We start from the raw sequence: 17,999 nt of genomic DNA, 5'->3' as shown, positions 1-17,999 counted from the left end.
AGGGAGAAGAGGAGGAGGTGGCGTCGCTTCCTGCCGGCGGGGTCATAGGCCGCGCGTCATGTGACTCCAAGATGGCTGCGGGGCTGTGAGGAGGCGGCGGCTCCGGCCATGGCGGCGGCGTGAGGGGGACACGGGGCTGCGGCAGCGGCGGGGCCGGGCCGGGGCTGCGCCGGTGCCTCCCGCGGGGCCCGGCGGTGGCGGGGGGACCGGGGGCGCGTCGCTGCTCCATGTCGGTCCCGTCCTGCGGGAAATATGATCAGCGCCCCTGACGTGGTGGCCTTCACCAGGGAGGAGGAGCTGGAGGATGATCTGTACCGCGAGCCGCCCCTGCCCGAGGAGTACTCGGTGCCGCTGTTCCCCTTCGCCGGCCAGGGCGCCAACCCCTGGGCCAAGGTCGCCGGCTCCAAGTTCACCCGGGACTTCATCCTCATCTCCGAGTTCTCGGAGCAAGTGGGGCCCCAGCCCCTCCTGACCATCCCCGATGACGCCAAAGTGTCGGGCACCTTCGATCTCAATTATTTTTCCCTGCGGATCATGTCTGTGGATTACCAGGCATCCTTCGTGGGGCACCCTCCCGGCTCTGCCTACCCGAAGCTGAACTTTGTGGAGGATTCCAAGGTGGTGCTGGGGGACTCCAAGGAAGGGGCCTTTGCCTACGTGCACCACTTGACCCTGTATGACCTGGAAGCCAGGGGCTTTGTGAGGCCCTTCTGCATGGCCTACATTTCTGCTGACGAGCACAAAATCATGCAGCAGTTTCAGGAACTTTCCACCGAGTTCTCCAAAGCCTCCGAATGCCTGAAGACGGGGAACCGGAAAGCTTTTGCCAACGAGCTGGAAAAGAAACTGAAAGACCTTGACTACACCAGGACCGTCCTGCACAACGAGACTGAGCAGCAGAAGAAAGCCAATGACAAGGGGTACTACACAACCCAGGCCATTGAGAAGGCCAACGAGCTGGCCAGCGTGGAAAAGTCGATCATAGAGCACCAAGACCTGCTGAGGCAAATCCGGTCGTATCCCTACAGGAAGCTGAAGGACTCTGAATTCCACCCCTACGAGCCAGAGTGTGCCCTGGACCAGGCTGACGTGGGCAGCCATGATCAGGACCCGACTGCCTCCGACCCTGCTGAGCCTGGTGAAACTCACCTTTACACCCATGTGCCATCCTACACCCCCAAACTCATCAAAGCCAAGTCTGCCAAGTGCTTTGACAAGAAGCTGAAGACACTGGAGGAACTCTGTGATGTTTATTTTTTCACCCAGACCCTTGACCAGTTGCACCATATTGAGAGGACTTTTCGAGGGGATGTTTGTTACCTCCTGACAGAGCAGATCAGCCGGGCTCTCCTCAAGCAACAGACTGTCACCAACTTCCTCTTTGAGGATGTGTCTTTCCTGGATGATAAACCTCCTGAAAAGCAGTACAGAGGGTGCCAGGGGCTCGGCCAAGATGCCATGGATGAAAAGTGTTTGGAAGAGTCCCTTGCTCCTAAAGTGGTCATCAACCTGGGCTCCTACAAATCCAGTGTGGAGTGTGTGCCCATCAAGATGGAGCAGGAAATGGAAGACTCTGAAGAACCCAAGATGTCCGAGTCTGTGATGTCTGAGCACCAGGAGAACCTGGACTATCTGGATGCAGATATCAAAGGCAGCATCAGCAGCGGGGAGAGCATCGAGGTGCTGGGCACGGAGAAGCCGGGATCTGGGCTGACGAAATCGGAGAGCCAGGCCAGCCTGCCCGTCATGCCCAGCCCCCAGGCGGGCCGCAGCAAGGTGGGCAGCCGGCGCACGGTCAGCGAGGACAGCATCGAGGTGCTCAGCACGTGTCCCTCCGAGTCCCTCATCCCAGAGGACTTCAAAGCCAGCTACCCAAGTGCCATTAACGAGGAGCCCTACGCGGATGACAACGAGGGAGGCCTTCGCTTCACCCCCAGAGCGAACCCGGGCGCCCACGATGGGCAGGACGACATGTCAAAGCAGGAAAGCTTAGTGCAGGTGGATGCTGCCTGTTGTATCGGGAAGGAGAGTCCCAACTTCCTGGAGCCGCTGGCCGAGCTGGGGCAGAAGCCGTGCGAGGAGGACGGGGTGGTGCGGATCCCGCCGCAGCCGTACCGGCCGGCCGAGCAGGGGCTGCGCGGGGGCTTCCCCTCCCACGAGGGCCTCTCCAGGGGGCTCCTGCCCTACGAGCTCGACTCGCGCTACCTGACAGGCAGCAGGGAGGTGAGTAAGAGCAGCCTGGACGAGTGCTCAGACTCCACCAGCCACATCAGCAGCGCCGCCTCCACGTGCTCCGACAGGACCCCGTCCCCCGCCCACCCGGCCTGCGCGGCCGGGGACAGGCACAGGAAGAGGGCCGGGCAGAACGCGCTGCGCTTCATCCGCCAGTACCCCTTTGCCCACCCCGCCATCTACTCCCTGCTCAGCGGGAGGACCCTGGTGGTGCTGGGCGAGGACGAGGCCATGGTCAAGAGGCTGGTGACGGCGCTCTCCATCTTCGTGCCCAGCTGCGGCGCGTACGCCAAGCCCGTCAAGCACTGGGTCACCTCCGCTCTGCACTTGGTGGATTTCCAGAAGTGGAAGTTGATTGGACTCCAGAGGTAAATGCAGGGGTCTGGTTGCTTTAGTAGGGTTGAGGTGTGTGGTAAGAGCTTCATCTCAGAGGGCAATGGGCGTGCAGGGGAGGTCTCTTAATTATCAGCGTAGCTGCCACGAATTTCTGTTGGTGGGATTTATTTTGAAAAAGGAGCAGGTTTGTCCCTGTATCCAGCCTCGCTTGGAAGTCAATGTTTAAAACATCTGCTGGGCACTTGCTGCCTGCCTCAGGTGAGTTACTTGGCCAGGAGGTTTTTGCCTGGCAAAGCAGAGAACAAACACCTGAGTCCTGCTGGGTTCCTGGATGATCTAAGTGTTCCTGGAGTCCCTTGTGTGCTCTGCTTTGCCATCTCCTACTGGAGCTCTTCTCACATTTCTGACTGGAATTTTAGGGTAAATGGTGCTGTGCTAGATGGGAGGTTTTTACCTTCTGGAGCCTACTGAAGAAATGATGAGATCTGTAGATCAGAATTGGAGTGCAGCACCTCAGGCTGTGCTGGTGAGGAAGAAAGGTCCCTGGAGCTGTGCAGGAGCAGTGTTGGGATTGTAGGAAACCTCTGCTTAGGGTGAGAACTGTCCCAAAAACAAGGGCCCCTTCCCAACACCCAATCCTGAACTGTGGCTTCACAGCTCATATTAGCAAAGAGTGTTTGCTCAGCTCAAGGGCCCTGCCCTTGTTGATGAAGAAGACCTTCTTGTGTGTTCCAGGATGTGTTCTGTGCTTTGGGTGCAGGTATGGCAGGGAATGGCCATTGCTGTCAGCAGTGTGGAAAACCTGAGTCAGAGTGGCAGACAGTGCTCAGAGCCAGGCTGGAACAGCTCCTGCAGGAGTGTTTGTAAACAGCAGGAAAATTAAAACACAGAAACCTGCTTGCTGAGCTGCAGAGTATTGTATTGCTGGGTGAAATTATCCAAAGCTGTGAGTTTGCTCTCATTCTTGTGAGGCAGGATGACAGCTCTGCCAACAGCTGCTCACAAGCTCTCTGTCTGTCAGTGAGCTTTTAAAAACCCCAAGTGTTTACTCGTTGCTCAATGTTTGTGGTTAGATGCCATTTTTATAAACAGAAATCTTTATTTAAGAACTGCCTGTAACATGTGTCAGTCATTTCAGCTCTCCTCCGTGGAATGTTAATTAAGTGCTCAGTTTAATGTGGGTGCTCTCCACAAATCATTTGTAGGAGGGCTCTGTGAAGGAATTTAGAGGCTGAGCTATTTATTCCAGTAAGGATCCTGTGTCTCCTATGGCCAGGTGCTGCCTGGGCACTGGGGCAGCCCCTACACTAGTTGGGCCTCCCAGTTTGAGGCTGGGAGCTGTATCTCAGCCCAGCCGCTGTCAGCACAAAGAATGGAGGAGCTGAAGGGTTTGCGTAGGCTGGTAATTTGCATTTCAATAGCATTAGGTCAAGCTTGGTGGGTAATTGTATCCTTGTGAGCTGTGGGTTTGCATCTGAGTGACAAATAGCTGGGCTCAGCCACGGAATGTTGTGGGTTAAGTAAGGATGGTTCTGTCTTTTAGGAAATTCAGAAGGTTCTGCTCCACTCAGGGCTTCGACCACCTCAGAGCAGCTCCCTCCCAAAGTTATTTGGGGGAAACGTGGAGCTCTTGGAAAGAGGGGACTGCTTTGGGTTTCTGAGTCACATTGGGAGCCTCCCAGCTGCTGTTCACCAGACATGTCCTAGGAGTCCCTCTGCGTGTCGCTGAGGGAGGGAGCTGACCAGAAGTGTGGTGGTTTACGCTGCAGCATGCACACTACAGATCAGGGCACGTGGGGATCCAGGGAATCGAGGTTTCTTTGGGAGGCTGGAGAGCCAGTTTGTCCCCCCCTTAGGCTTTACTCACCCCCAGAGGTCTTGGTACAGGCCACGGACGCACCCTGCTGCTCCGTTCTGGCTCCCCTGCAGCCCTGACCTGTGTGTTGCTGTTGCAGGGCAGTGTCCCCTGCCGGGGTGAACGTGCTGCACGCCCTGAGCCGCTACAGCCGCTACCTGAGCATCCTGGACGCCGACAGCAAGACCCTGCGCTGCCCCCTCTACAAGGGCACCGTGGTGGCCAGGCTGGCCGACCACCGCACGCAGATCAAGCGTGGCAGCACCTACTACATGCACGTCCAAAGCATCCTCACCCAGCTGTGTTCTAAAGCCTTCCTCTTCACCTTCTGCCATCATTTGCACCTTCCCATCAGCGAAAGGGAACCGGAGGAATCCGTTGTGAATCGCAGGATGAACTTCCTAAAGCTTCAACTGGGCCTTGCCAATGAAGATATCAAAATCGTGCAGTACTTGGCCGAGCTGCTGAAACTGCACTACATTCAGGAACCGGGGCAGGGGGGGAACCCCCTGCTCAGATTTGACTATGTTCCCAGCTTTTTGTACAAAATCTAGCCTTGCACAGGCCGTGTGCCCACGTGCTCGGAGTCTGACAGAGCTCATCCGTGCTTGACATTGCCGCTGTCTGCAGCAGCTCTCACACATCAGGAAGGGGCCGAGGTGTTGGTGTCTCTGCTCTGCAGAAATACAGGGCTGTGGGAGTGGATTTGGATTTCTGGGTGTTCCCTGTAGCCAAAAGCGTAGATGTTCCATCACATAAACCATCAGGCACTCTGTAAATGTTAGAAGGGGCACTGTTAAAGTGGATCACAGCAGCATCCCGGGGGGTTATGGCGTGAGGGGAGGTGGGCTGTCTCGGGGATCAGTACTGACTGGTGTGCAGCCCCCCGTATATAGCACAGTATCCTGCATGCTTCTGCCAGAACCCTGAGCACTGTCAGTCCCTTCCATGGAGCCAGGGCTGTGAGCAGAGGTGCAAAGGCCATGTGAAGTTTTGTATCTGCTGATGTGACTGTCACGGGAGTGTAGCTCAGAGCCTCCTGGCAGGGCAGCAGCTCACAGGTCTGTTCACAGCCACAGTGGGTGGTGTCCCTTCCTGCACTGAGTTTCTGGGCACTTCCCAGGATAGGCTGTCCCTGGGTGAGTGGGAGCACAGTGGAGGCATACATGCTTCTCTCCAGAAAGGGTTTCCCAGTGTCTCCCAGCTTGGTTAAAATCAGGAAGGTGGAAGCAGTCCCTAAGGCTGGTGAGCCCCAAGGCACCAGCCGCTGCGAATGTAGAGCACTGTGCCTTGTTCATTTGTCACATCCCATTTGCTGGGTGTGCAGGGAGCCTGGGCATCCTCAGAGCGTGTGAGGTCGGGGGTGGCTTTTTAAAGGCAGAAGGGAACTGAAGGAGGGTGAGGGCCCTCTTTTTAGGTGCTTTTTGTGGTGGGGGAAAGATGTGATTCAGCTGGAGCCACGCTGTGAGACAGCAGGCTGTTACCACAGGCTGCCTGGCTGGTGAGCTACAAGTGTTCAGGAGAGACCGGGGATGAATGTACTGGATTCTGTGTTTTATCCATAATAGTTTATTTTATCTTATTTTATTTTATTTTATTTTGCTGGGGAGTTGGCATTTGTGCTTTGTGGTAAAACAGAGCTGGCATTACTGCCTGCTGCTCCTGGCTGAGCCGTTGTCGTGTCCTGACTACCTCTCCCACGGCTCCTGGGTGGCTCTGGATGGGGCAGAACTGCTGCTCTCTGAGCCTGGATAATGAGACCTTTTCCTTTCAAAGCTTCTGTGCCATAAAGGAGGTACCACCAACGTGGTGACACTCCCAGGTCGTTCCTGTCAGTGCCCAGAGCTTTGTGCCCAGGCACAGCGCTTCCCGCTGGAGTCTCATGGGTGATCCTGGGCCTGGGCTGCTCTGCCCAGTGCCACGTGGCAGCAGCAGCTCCCAAGGTACTTCCAAGTAAGAAAAGTCTTTCTAGGAAAGCTAATCTTGGTTTTAATTCTTTTTAATGCTGATTATGGGGTGAGAGCTGCTGAGACCATACAAGAGCTGATCTGTTCTTTAGTTTGTTGGGTTTTTTTAAACTTCTGTTTATGGTGATAATGCGAGGCTTTGGAGATGAATGTGATCTTCCTTCTGAGCTTGGGAGGTTTCTGTGTACAGCCTGGGGTTCTCCAGTGTGGCTTAGACCCCAGTGAGACTTGCTGTGAGACCTGCACTCCTCCAAAACCATGTCTGGAGGCAGGGAGGTTCCTTGGAGAGGCTGTCGATTTGCGCCAGCATCAGTGCCTCAGGATCGTGCCACCTCTCCTCTCCCCTGGAAAGGGCTCTCTGGGGTATAAACCAACAGGGCAGAAAAGTTGTTTTTAAGGTTGTTTGTGGTGGCTCAGCCAAGTTGGCCTCGTGGTTCTCTCCAGAGGGATTTCAGGGGTTGCTTGTGATGGTGTATTGAGGTCGTGGTTGGAAGCAGTGTGGTGTGGCCTTTGCTGAAGGTGAGCTTCTCACCTTTATAGTGTGTTCAAAGCCTTTTCCTGTCCTGCCTGTGCCCTCCTGTCTCATGTGAGCTAAGTCTGCTGGTGAAAGGCCTCTGTGTCCATCCAAATGGCTGCTTCCTGACGTGCCTCAAGGTGCCCCCTGGTTGATTCATGCACTCCCAAACTTCCACACTAAAGCTGAGGTGAGATTCCCTGGGGGAGGAGGCATAGGGTAGATGAGTAGTGCAGGTGACACCAGGCAGATGAAAGCTCTCAGCAACTGCTCTGGAGCAGTGCTCAAAACAGGAGCTTGTTTCCTGCTGGGAAACCACCTAGTGCTGTTTGGGTTTGAGGAGGGGAGGGAAGGACAGACTTTTTTCCTGCTGACTCACTCACACGTCTTCCTCTAGCACGGAGTGGGAGAGATGATTCGTGGTGGCTCATCTTAGTCACAGTGGTTTCGACCTGTGGTGTTCGACTGTGCTCATAAATTGAAAAATAACTCACTTCTTGCTCCCTCTGTCCAACCTGTAGTATCTGACATTCAAGGCTGTGTTGAGCAATACTTGCACTGCCACCTATCTCACCTGCTTCACCTCTCTGCCACAAAGCAGCCCTGATTCGAGAGGATGCCCCGGGGGCTTGGCTGGAACATCACCCAATTCCCAGCAGGAGCTCTGGGATTATCTGCAACTGGGAGCTGTGGAGAAACACACCCTGGAGTGCTTGTCCTCCTCTCAGCTGTGTAACCTCTGAACTTGGACTGGAAAAGGGGGAGTTGACACCGGGCTGTGGCACCTCTGGGCATTGGGAGCCCACTCTTCTTGTGGTGGCAGAAACTGGGGGGATTCCGAGGGCAGCTGGTGTTTGGGAGCTGAGTTCCTCTTTTCCTCTGTAATGTCTCTGTTCTTCTGCTGCTGTACAGTACAGATCCCTGTACTAGCACTTTAGGACTTTCCCCCATCTCTGGTGTGGTACCTCACCAGTTTCTGATATTCACAGACTAACAACAAGCCACAACCTTTGCACTGATAGCTCCTGCCATGACGTGTGTGTCATCGTCTTGCCTGAGCCATCCTTCCACGAGGAGCAGGGGTGTTCCTGGCAGTGGCAGTGCCATCCTCACCAGCCTTTCAGCTGCCAGAGCCAGCGGTGCCCTGCATGGCTGTGTCCCCTGCTTCCGTGAGTGCTGCCAGCCCAGCATGTCCCCGCTCCCGCACGGCCCCGCTGGCTCCCCCCGGCTCCCAGGGCGGGGAGGTGTTCACCTGACCGAGAATTCATCAGAGCAGAAGCCTCCCCCGGCCGGGAGGGAGGGCTCCCGTTTCCCACTCCTGCTCTTCCCAGCTGCCAGTCCCTGCTCTGCTCTCCACTAACCCCCTGCTTCCAGCTCCCACCCAGGAGGCTCAGCCATAGCTGTAGGTGATCTTAACCCTACAAAGGTTTCATTTCTCAGAGAGCAGTGCTCAGATTTCCTTTCATCTGATAGCAATCACTTCTGAGCAGCTCCACAGCTGCCTTGCCTTGGCAGGGAGGAGCTGCCTATACTCTAGCAATATTCACCGTGGTGGGAGGGTGGGAGAGGCACTCCAGGGGTGGGAGCTGATGGCTCTGTGCCCCCAGGCCAATTCTTTGGGTTTGATTGAGCGTGAGGGTCCTGAGCCCCTGGTCCGGTGGTGGGGGCCAGCCCACGCTGCAGATTCCAGGAGCTGGGCAGGACCTGGGGCTTGCAGCAGCACAGTGAGAAGGCTCCTGTAACAGGGTCTGAGAGAATTCAGGGAGCTGCCCAGACTGCAGGACAACACCTGCCCCAGAGCACAATGTCAGAGCACCAAACTGCACCCCAGTGTTGGAGGGGTCACAAACCCCCACCCACTGCTCCCTGGGACGGATTTAACTGGAAGGCAGAAGCAGGGTACCCGGTCCTGCCAGCAGCATGGCTGCTGGCACGGGGATGGGGCTGGGCTTGGAGCTGCCTCTGAAGGCTGCCAGGAGGCTGTGATGAATTCTCATCTTATTTTAAAAGCACTGTATCCTATTCCTGCATGTTGAGTTCCGTGTGTGTGCCTGTGCGTGCCGAATGCTTGCGTCAGTAGTTAGGGCGAGTGTGACCGGGAGAAACCCAAGAAGCATGTCTTAGTGTCGTGCTGTAAGTGTTACTGCACAAGACTTTAACAGATGTTAACACCAAATGACTAGTCTGAGAAATGTACTTTTAAAAAAAAAATATTTATTTGGGTTCAGATATTTTTGAAATACAAAAAAAAAAAAAAAAAAATTGGTCGTATTTTTTAAAGCTTATAATTCTTGTCATACGTTGTGGTTCAATTCTTAATTTTACCGTGCTTATTAAAAAATGGTTCAACCTAAGCTTTGTGCCAAGGGGTCTGACAAAATACTGGAGGATCTGGTTAGGATGGGATGGTGATCCCAGGAGGGATGATCAGGACAAGGCTTGGCCTTGTCATAGCCTGTGGAGGTGGCAAGGCACATAGGATGAAGGGGAATCCTCGAGGTTGAAACCAGGGGGACTTTTAGTGGCTGTGAGGTTTCTTGTGCAGCTGGAGCCCCTGTCCCTTACACTGCCATGGGCAGGGTGTCCAGGGAATGTGGACAGAGCAGCCTACATCTCATCTGCTGCTCCACAGCCAGCAGGAGCTGGATGGCACCTGGCCACGAGGTGAGGGTGACCTGGTGCTCAGTGACACAGTGGTGAAAGGCTGGTGTCCCCACAGGGGTTGTACTCATGGGGTCCCTGTGCCCCACATGGGAGGGGAAAGGGGAGTAAGAGCTGAAGGAGGAGCTGCTGCTGCAGTTCCATAGGGAAGTGCTGGGAGAAGGCACTGGGGTGTTGGTGTCAGGCTGGGGATTGTGGGTGTGCCATGATCCTGGGTACTCCTGTGGCTCCAGGAGCGGGCATGGCTGTGTCCCCTTACAGGACAGGCAGCCCCGGGAGAGGGAACGTGGCTGCAAAGGCTTCTACTTCTTCCTTCAGTGCCTTCAGCTCCCCACGGTATTTCGGGTCCTCCAATTTGTCCTTGAATTCCTTCAGCGTGGCCTTGGGGCTCATGTCCTTCTGTACACGCAGAGCCAGCTCGATCCCTGCCAGGATGGAAGATGTCTTGGTCAGCCTTTGCAGCTGCTGCAGCCCATGGCTCTTCCAAGCCCTGCTGCTCCCTGGGACACAGCCCTGCTCCCTCCCTCCTTCCCATCTCAGGGATTTGCTGCCCAGGGACACAACTTGGAACTCCTGAGGACAACTGGGAGAGAACTGCTAGAGGGACAGGCTTTCAGCCCACTGCCCGCAGTGGGGAGAGTTTGGCTGGTCCCAGCTGTGGCCAGATGCCCTCTCCCACATCCAGATGTGGAGGTAGGATGGTTATTCCTCATTGGTGGGTGTGCTCCTTTGCCTGCTGGTGCCTCCTCACCCGGGGGAGCTGCCCTGTTCCAGGCTGGTGCTGGAGCTGAGGCTCCCCACGCCCCCAGCTCACCTTTGTGGATGTACTGGGCCACCTTGCGGAAATCGTCCTGCCGGAAGCCGCGCGAGGTCAGAGCCGGCGTGCCGAAGCGGAGGCCGCTGGGCCGCAGGGCACTGACATCACCTGCAGCACAACGGGGCACCCGTCACCAAACCTGGCACCGAAACCACCACCCGCGGGGTTCCAGCCTGGCTCCTGGGGCAGCCCAGGAGCTGGCAGAGCTTGTGGGATCCCTCACCAGGGCACGTGTTCTTGTTGCAGGCAATGGAGCAGAGCTCCAGCACCCGCTCGGCCCGGCCGCCATCTGTGCCTTTGCTGCGCAGGTCCACCAGGATTAGGTGATTGTCAGAGCCCCCTGCAAAGAGAGGACTTTGGTGGGACTGGGGAAATCCAGTCCAATTCCTGCTCCAGCAGGAAACTTCAGCAAGAGGAGACTTGAGATCTAACAAGGGGTGAGGAATTGTGCCAACAGAGCCCTGCCCACGGTGTCCTTGAAGAGCTGCCCTGGTCAGAGCCCAGGGTCAGCCCCATCCCACTGCTGAAGATGTGTCCTCACCTGTGACGATGTCGTAGCCCATCTCCATCAGTGCTGATGAGAGTGCCTTGCAGTTGGCCACCACCTGCTGCTGGTAAGCCTTGAACTCTGGTGTCATGGCCTGATGCAGTGCCACGGCAATCCCTGTGGATAGAGGCAGGCCAGGGTCAGATTTGTGGGGCTCCCACCAGCAATGGCCCTGCCAGCAGAAACCTTACTGAGCTGAACAAACAAATGGACTGATCCTTCCTTTGCCCTAACCAGGCTGGTGGTATTGCCAAGAGCCAAAACACAGGACAGGACAGGCTTGGTCACTCCTTGGGCAATGCTGGATCAACCAGCTGCCTTTTGCTAGTGTCCCTAGGCTGTGAGCCCGGTCGGGCAGCTGGAGCCTCCCGTGCTGCTGCTGGGGGTCAGAGCCCTGCCACGACACCTTTGCCAGCTCCCTCTGCCAGGCTGGAGCTGGCCACCAGCCTGGCTGCATACCTGCAATGGCGTGGTTGTGTGGGCCTCCCTGCAGCCCCGGGAACACCGCTTGGTTGATGAGGCTCTCCAGGTTGTAGAGGGTCTCCTTGCCTGTCTTGGGGTCCACGCTGCGGGTGCCTGTGAGACAGGAAGGATGTGGTCCCAAGGCAGCACAGCCACCCCTTCTCCCATGAGCTGCTTTCACCCCCTGGCTGCTCACAGCAGGCACAGTGGTTGTTCCTCTTCAGATCTGAGCCAGGGTTAGCCCAGGAAAGCTCCCTAGACACTCCCAGGATCTTTCTGCCCTCCCTCTTTCCCAGTGAGAGCAGGAAGGAGCGTTAACTTGCAGGGTTTCTCCCGGCACCCCGGGCAGGTCAGGCACCTTTGCGGTAGAAGATCATGCCGGCCCTGCAGCCCCGCAGGGTCTTGTGGGTGGTGGTGGAGACGATGTCGCAGTGCTCGAAGGGCGAGGGCACCACGCCGGCGGCCACCAGCCCGCTGATGTGCGCCATGTCGGCCATGAGGAAGGCCCCGTTGTCATCGGCGATCTTCCGCATGCGGGCGTAGTCCAGGTTCCGCGAGTAGCAGCTGACACCTGCGGTGAGAGGTGGTGAGGAGGGGACAGGACCCTGGGACAGCGGCAGGAGCAGGCCTGCAGTGCAGACAGCCCAGCAGACTGTACACAAGCACAGCGCACAAGCTCCTTCTGGGGTGGTTGTGTTGGTGGTTTCCTCCTGGCACTGCAGCATCCATGGGCTTAGAGGGGTGCTGCTGGCTTCAGAGAGCCACCCCCACCCCAGCTGTGCCACCAGGGAGGTCGGGACAGGTGTGATCCTTACCTGCTATGATCAGCTTGGGGTGGAAGAGCCGGGCATTCTCCTCCAGCTTGTCATAGTCGATGTAACCAGTCTTGGGGTTGACCTGGGAGAGGAAGAGGAAGGTTCAGCCACCACCTTTCTGTGCTGAAGATCAGCTGCAGTGCTGTCCTGCGGGAGGGGGTGCTGGCGGCCTGATGGCGCCAACACTTATGAAAACTGCATCCTGGCTCTGGCTGGAGCAGCTCGCTACCTTGTAGGGCATGGACTCGAAGAAGACAGAGGTGGCAGAGATCTTCTTCTTGTCCGTCATGAAGCCGTGGGTGAGGTGGCCGCCATCAGGCAGGTCCAGCCCCATGATCCTGCCGTGGGGCTCCACCAGGGCCGTGTACACCGCAAAGTTCGCGGGTGACCCTGCAGAGAGAGCGCACTGGGCTGGTTATGAATGCTGGGGCACACGGGAGCCTGGGCAACTATCCTGGCTCTCCTGAGCACCCCAATACCTGAGTAGGGCTGGACATTGACTCCCCACTTCTGGGGGTCGAGCCGGTAAGCCTGCAGGGCTCGCTTCTGGCACAGCCTCTCCAGCTCGTCCACAAACTCTGTCCCGCCGTAGTACCTGCAGTGCAGGACAGGGCAGGGCTAAAACCAAACTCAGTACTCAGAACAGGCCCTGTGACCAGGCTGGGGACAAACTGGGGTGATGCCCCTTTTGTGCAGCCACAGCAGATGTGACCCTGCAGAGACTGTCCCATGGGTGGCTAAGGATAGAGGCTGAGAAGGTCAGAGCCTGGCTGCCAGCACAGGGACACTGCTTACTTCTCTGAGGTGAGGCCTGGCAGGTTGGGGGGTTCCTCTCCCACCCTGCCAGGGTTTGGGTTGGTGGGCCTTAGCCCCAGCCCCATACCTCTGTCCTGGGTAACCCTCAGAGTATTTGTTGTTCATGCAGGATCCCAGGGCCTCCAGGACTGCTCGGCTTGCAAAGTTCTCTGATGCAATTAACTCCAGCCCCAACCTCTGCCGCTGCTTCTCCTTCTTGATGATGCTGTGCACCTTTGGGAGAGGAGAGAAATGGCTTCAGCCATCTCTGCATGGAGATGTGGATGTCCCACCACAGGGCCAGGGTTAGGCTTGGAAAGGTGCTGGAGAACAGAGATGTGATCCCTTCTTGGTGCAGCTGATCCCAACCAGTCACAGAGGGCACAGAGGATGGATGGGTTCCAGCAGCTCAGCCTTGGACCCTGCCCTGTCCTTGGCTTGACAAGGTCAGCATCCCCATGGCTGGCTGGGGGATGAATGAAGCAGCTGGGCAGGAGCCAGGAGGGGGCTCTCACCTCGGGGTCGTTGGTGTCCAATGGCTCCATCACCATCTTGTTATGGGAGGCCCAGAGCTCGGCGCTGGGGAGGCCCTGTCCTGAGCTTGCCATGGTGCTGCTGCTGGGTCTGAGTCACCTGCCAGGGGTGCAGGGAGTCTGTGGGATGGCAGCAGGGCTGGGTGCCTCCACATCTCCCTGTATGCTGCCTGCTGCCATCCCATGTATTCCCTGAGAACAGCCATGGGCTGTTGGTTAAGGAAAACACACAACCCTCAGGCTTCCCCTGCTGATTTAAGATCAGTTTGTTAAGTACTGTGCTTTGATAAGTCTGATACTCTCCCATCACCACCCCTCCCTGAGCTCCCCCTGCCCAGCTCGGCAGTGCCTGATGCTGAATTTCAAGGGCAGTGACGTGTTCGTACCCACAGATCTCAATTTTAACACACGCTGCGATGCCCAGCATGCTTAAACCTCTTGGCTGCTTTCCCTTGGGCAAAACCCCAGCAGGTCAGAGTCCTGCCCCAAACCCTGACTGAAGCATCTTGAGGCCCTGAGAGGCAGCAGCTCTGCCCCTGCTGGGCTCCATGGCACGGGTGATGCCCAGGCCTGGCAGGAGCCCTCTGGCACAGTTGATGCCACTGCTGCTTTTGGGGAAAGCCTAGCTGCTGCCTTTGCAGAAAACAATCCATCTTTTTACTCATTAACCCCGCGAGGACGGGTGAAGGTCCGTGAGCAGGTTATTAAGCAATCCCACACGGTTTCCTTGTGACAAGCTGCCAAAGTCCATTCACGCCAGCCTTGCTGGGCAGGGATGCTCAGCCATGCTCTGTCCCAAGCCCAGACCTCAGGGATGCTCAGCCATGCTCTGTCCCAAGCCCAGACCTCACTGGCAGGGTGGGAATCCTCACGGCCAGAGAGGCTGGGCAGTGCAAAGGGCTGCGAGGGGAAGGAAGTGCTCTGGCTCTGAGCAGGACGCAGATGCTGCATGTCCCCAGCCCAGGGTGCTGCAGCACTCACTGCAGAGAGGGACAGAGCTGCCATTCCCAGTCAGGATGAGACCCCCACCCCCAAACACCTGGTACCTCACCTGGGGAGCCCCATCCCCGAAGCTCTATCTCCACCTAGTTCTGCACCCTCTGTATCCCGACTCCATCACCTCCCACCCCCGACAGTCTGGCGACGCGTCCCTCTGCCCTGCCCCGCGTGGCCGGGACGGGCGCTGCCTGGCCGCTGTCCCCCTCAGCGAGATGCCGTGCCCCGGCCCTGCTCTCCCCACGCCGCACAGCCCCGATCGTGTCCCGGTCCCGGTCCCGGTCCCGGTCCCGGTCCCGGTCCTGGTCCTTACCCGATCCCGATTCCGCTACCGCGCGAAAGCCCGCGCGCTACCATAGCCCGGCCGGGCCCCGCCCTCTCCGCACCGCGGCCAATCAGCGCCGCGCTCCGCCCCGGGTCCGGCGGCGGGGAATACGCTCGGAAGGCGCCTGGACCAATCAGCGCCGCGCTTTGCCCCCTCCCCGCCTCCCATTGGCCCGCGCAGGGGCGGGGCTGGCGGGCGCGGCCCGCACGTGGCGCCCGCAGCGCGGGTGACCTTGGCCCGGCGGGGGCCCCGCCGCTGTCACCCCTCTGTCGTCACCCCTGCGCGGTCACTCCTCTGCCGTCACCCACAGCTCCAGCCCTGCCTGCCGTGCATCCCCAGGTGCTTCTCCGCCAGCCCTGTGGTGTTCCCAGTGTCCCGCAACTTCCCCTATGAGCGGAAGGATGGGACACTCCAACACCGTGCACCGGGCTGGGACATTTCCAGGCACCTCCAGAAACCCCCAGCCAAGACTGTGTCTCCAGGACAGCGGGTGTGCCAGGCCCTGGCGCAGGCCGGGCACGTTGCTGCTGTTGTGGGGAGCAGAGCTGGCCCTGTCCCCCCTCACAGCAGGGCACCCCGGTGCCCAGAGGGATTTCGGGGTGCTCAGGAGGGAGAGCAGCCAGGGGATGAATGGTGCAGGCAGGAGAGCGGCCGTGTTTTCTTCATTCATCAAACCCGAGTTAGTGGGTGGGCTCGGCCAACTGGCCCCAGGGAACCTGCACCCCCTGGTGCTTCAGGGGTTAAATCAACACACCATAAATTGAGGAAGAAGATTAGGGAATAAGTGATTCTTCTAAATTCCTCGTGATCCCAAGCCATGGGAAAATGGGGCGAGGCAGTTTGAGTCACCCTGGAGAGGAGCAGCACCAGGGGAATCAGTCAGGAGGGTGAGACCACCCGCTGTGGGCAGAGCAGCCAAGGAACAGCGCGGTGAGTCCTGCCAGGGTCTGCCAAGGCAAGTGCCAGGATGAACAGGAGAGAGATGAGGAGAAGGGTGGGCTTGCCAGAGGGTTGTGGGTGGGTAAAGGGCCTATGGTTACACTTGGATATAGCTCAGGTGTTGTTCTGCACCTCCCTGGAAGGGGCTTGGTGAAGAAATAGTCTGTTAACATCATTGTTACCAGTCTAGATAGTTTTTGCTGTCATAATTTGTTACTGGTCATCCAGAGAGGATTAGTCACAGTGGGGGGATCTGGGTTTCCATGGTTTTGCTGCTGGCCCATGCTGGATTGCTGCTGTGGGCTGGTGATGAAGGTGTTGTTCTGACACGCTGACATCAACAGCAAAATTTGGGTTGGTTTCTCTGGTCGAGATGGTTTCTGTGAGGTGCAGCTGCACATGCTATAGAGAGGGACTTTATATTAATTATAAATTATCTAATCTGGCTTTTCCCACACATTTTGTGTACAGTTGCTCACAAAGATTTTCACTTCTCTTGAGCAGCAGATAACAGCTCTGTTGTGGCTCCAGGTCTTGTCTTGCTAGTGATGGACAGCACCTCTCCTTCCCCTTCCCCCTTCTCTGCCAGCTGCCCCACCGATCAGCCTGACAACACCACTGACCATGACTACTACTCCAGCCTGCAGAAGGCCATGCACATCCTCTCCATGGTGGTGTACAGCATCGCCTGTTTGCTGGGGGTGACAGGGAATGGCCTCGTCATTTGGATTGCAGGCTTCAAGATGAAGAAGACGGTGAATTCCATCTGGTTCCTCAACCTGGCCATAGCTGACTTCATCTTTACCTTTTTCCTGCCCCTCAGCATCACCTACACCGCTCTGGGTTTCCACTGGCCGTTTGGGAAGCTCCTGTGCAAGCTGAACAGCACCATGGCCTTCCTCAACATGTTTGCCAGCGTCTTCCTCCTGACGGTGATCAGCATCGACCGCTGCGTTTCTGTGGCCTTCCCGGTCTGGTCTCACAACCGCAGGAGCCCAGAGCTGGCGGCCAGGATCGCGCTGGGGACGTGGGTCCTGGCTGTCCTGCTCAGCTCCCCGTACCTCGTCTTTCGGGACACCGTGGTCAGTTCCAGGAACGTCACCAGCTGTTACAATAATTTCGCGCTGTCCGATGATTACGCGTCGGAGGCAACGCGCAGGCTGTGGAGGATGCGGCACAAAGCGATGATCGTCACGCGGTTCTTATGCGGGTTCCTCATCCCCTTCATGGTGATTCTCATCTGCTACAGCGTCGTGGCTGTCAAGCTGAAAAGAAGGCAGTTGGCCAACTCTGCAAAGCCCTACAGAATCATCATTGCTGTCACAGTCTCGTTTTTCCTCTGTTATTTCCCATATCATGTCTTCTCCTTGCTGGAAATATCCAACAACTCTTCCAGCCATGAGATGAAACTGGCCCTTTACATAGGGATCCCCCTGGTTTCCAGCCTTGCATTCTTCAACAGCTGCATAAACCCCATCCTGTACGTCTTTGTGGGGCCGGATTTCAAGGAGAAGTTTCGCCAGTCCATCCTGTCCACCTTCGAAGGGGCCCTCAGCGAGGAGTCGGTCCTGGGCAGCCTGACCAGCCGGCGCAAGTCCAGGTCTGCTTCGGAAGTGGAGGTCCCGAGGGTCTGAGAGGTGCTGGTGTGGAAGGGGCCGTTCTTTTCCCCGCATTTTCCCTCATTTCAGAGCTCAAATCATGGGACTGGGGACTGCGAGGGGCTACCCATGCTAGCGAGGTGTGATTTCATGTTTTGGAGATGTCTCAAATGTGCTGTGATTTAAAACACAATGGGGATGGAAGAGCTCTCTGGAGCTGTAGCAAGGGGGGTCAAAGTAGCATTTTACTCCTTGTGCCTTTTGACTCTTGTGTATGGAACCTTTATAGAAAGAGGGTTAAATGCAATGGCTGTATGTATTTTTGTAGGGAATGGAATAGTGACTAAGGCACTCTTTTCTCTCCTCAGACAGGACAAATCAGTGGTTGTGCTGCTGTTACTCAGATTTGATGTATTTCTGAGCAATGCTAATCTCTGTGTTTGACATGCTCCCAGCCCTTAAATAGCAGAGATCTGATATTTTGTGCTGTTGGTGAATGAATATTGACCCAAATAAACTTGTGTAAAACATACCCATCCTGTTGTGTTGCCTGTGGGATAAACACTTGATCCAACCTGACCAAGCAGGTTCATCTTTGGTAACAGAA

The 17,999-nt window shown here is 56.8% G+C and overlaps 3 protein-coding genes across 3 annotated transcripts; 2 read left to right on the top strand and 1 right to left on the bottom strand.

Annotated features, from left to right (window-relative positions):
* The first annotated feature begins 85 nt into the window (after positions 1-85).
* Positions 86-8,445, top strand: SMCR8 (SMCR8-C9orf72 complex subunit). Its single transcript, XM_084216231.1, has 2 exons — positions 86-2,600; positions 4,524-8,445. The coding sequence occupies exons 1-2, from the start codon at positions 253-255 to the stop codon at positions 4,975-4,977; spliced, it is 2,802 nt and encodes a 933-aa protein (XP_084072357.1). The 5' UTR covers positions 86-252; the 3' UTR covers positions 4,978-8,445.
* Positions 8,446-9,098: 653 nt separating this feature from the next.
* SHMT1 (serine hydroxymethyltransferase 1) lies at positions 9,099-14,917 on the bottom strand. Its single transcript, XM_084216544.1, has 12 exons — positions 14,844-14,917; positions 13,517-13,634; positions 13,090-13,235; positions 12,686-12,801; positions 12,436-12,596; positions 12,207-12,288; positions 11,750-11,962; positions 11,389-11,505; positions 10,924-11,046; positions 10,606-10,722; positions 10,380-10,490; positions 9,099-9,990 (listed from the first exon to the last, which is right to left on the bottom strand). The coding sequence occupies exons 2-12, from the start codon at positions 13,607-13,609 to the stop codon at positions 9,821-9,823; spliced, it is 1,449 nt and encodes a 482-aa protein (XP_084072670.1). The 5' UTR covers positions 13,610-13,634; positions 14,844-14,917; the 3' UTR covers positions 9,099-9,820.
* Positions 14,918-16,342: 1,425 nt separating this feature from the next.
* LOC311159912 (chemerin-like receptor 1) lies at positions 16,343-17,428 on the top strand (the record flags this gene model as incomplete). Its single annotated transcript, XM_084216304.1, has 1 exon — positions 16,343-17,428. The coding sequence occupies one exon, from the start codon at positions 16,343-16,345 to the stop codon at positions 17,426-17,428; it is 1,086 nt and encodes a 361-aa protein (XP_084072430.1).
* Positions 17,429-17,999: the final 571 nt, after the last annotated feature.

This window comes from Fringilla coelebs (assembly GCF_963513975.1).
Source record: "Fringilla coelebs genome assembly, chromosome: 16".
Lineage (NCBI taxonomy): Eukaryota > Metazoa > Chordata > Aves > Passeriformes > Fringillidae > Fringilla > Fringilla coelebs.
Note: the sequence above shows the minus strand (reverse complement) of the source record. Positions and strands in the feature narration are given on the sequence as shown.